Source organism: Nerophis lumbriciformis, linkage group LG06 (assembly GCF_033978685.3).
Source record: "Nerophis lumbriciformis linkage group LG06, RoL_Nlum_v2.1, whole genome shotgun sequence".
Classification (NCBI taxonomy): domain Eukaryota; kingdom Metazoa; phylum Chordata; class Actinopteri; order Syngnathiformes; family Syngnathidae; genus Nerophis; species Nerophis lumbriciformis.
The window spans coordinates 8,243,451-8,244,351 of NC_084553.2; the positions used below are offsets into that span (position 1 = coordinate 8,243,451).

Genomic DNA, 901 nt, shown 5'->3' on the forward strand with positions numbered 1-901 from the left:
AGCTACTGACCACCTCACCTTTTTCTATCAATATATATATATATATATATATATATATATATATATTCTCTTTTTTTTTTAATCATGGGACGAGGGGGTGGGAGAAACATTTAACCTCAGTGGTGTGTGAAAAATCTGCATTTTTTTCTCCGCGATCCGCCTTAACTGGATGAAAACAGCCTGTAGTGATGAATACAAATGTTGATCATGTGAAGGCCAGGATAGAAGTCTGCCTCTCAGGTTCTCTGACGTGAAAGTTGGATGTTTTGTCATCCATCCTCCTCCTGCATCCAATCAAGGCCGACACTCTTAAAGTGACCACCGTTTAAACACCACCTGTCTATAATAAAGTTAGCTCTGTGGCAACATGTCTCCTGAAGCTGTGATTTATCACCTTTTGAAATTGTCCCACATTGAGAGTTTTGGAGACCACTAGCATACCTGCCAACTACTCCGGTTTTCCCGTAATTCGTACGGTTTTCATCAACCTATTCCGGGTTACGGTTGCAGTGATAAAAAATACGGTTTTTCATTAATTAAAAAAAAAAAAAAAAGGGTGAAAACTACGCGAATTGCACCTTGTGCAGACAAGATTTTCCGATCGGACACGGAGGAATTAGCGATGTAAAAGACCACGTTGGGACAAAAAAACACAAGTCTAATGCCGTTGCTAGCGATACAAGTGGAAAACTTTCAACGTTTTTCGTCGCCCAAACAGATTCTTTGGATGTGATAAATGCCGAAGTTTTATTTACGGAGGCAATAATTGAGCATGGACTTCCAATCGCACTGGCTGATCACATGGGACAGTTAAATGTTTGTAATGCAACCTTTAAAAATCATTACGCGGTGATCGCGGTCCCAAAAATAAACTTTTCTTGCATGATAATGTCCAGAAAAA

The 901-nt window shown here is 39.5% G+C and overlaps 1 protein-coding gene across 3 annotated transcripts in view; it reads left to right on the forward strand.

Annotated features, from left to right (window-relative positions):
- Positions 1-366, forward strand: part of eprs1 (glutamyl-prolyl-tRNA synthetase 1) — an 88,262-nt gene extending 87,896 nt beyond the window's left edge. For all 3 annotated transcript variants that reach the window (XM_061963681.1, XM_061963683.1, XM_061963682.1), the window contains one exon: positions 1-366. This exon is cut by the window's left edge and continues 142 nt beyond it. In XM_061963681.1, coding sequence (XP_061819665.1) covers positions 1-9 — 9 coding nt within the window. In that variant the 3' untranslated portion in view covers positions 10-366.
- The last annotated feature ends 535 nt before the right edge of the window (positions 367-901 follow it).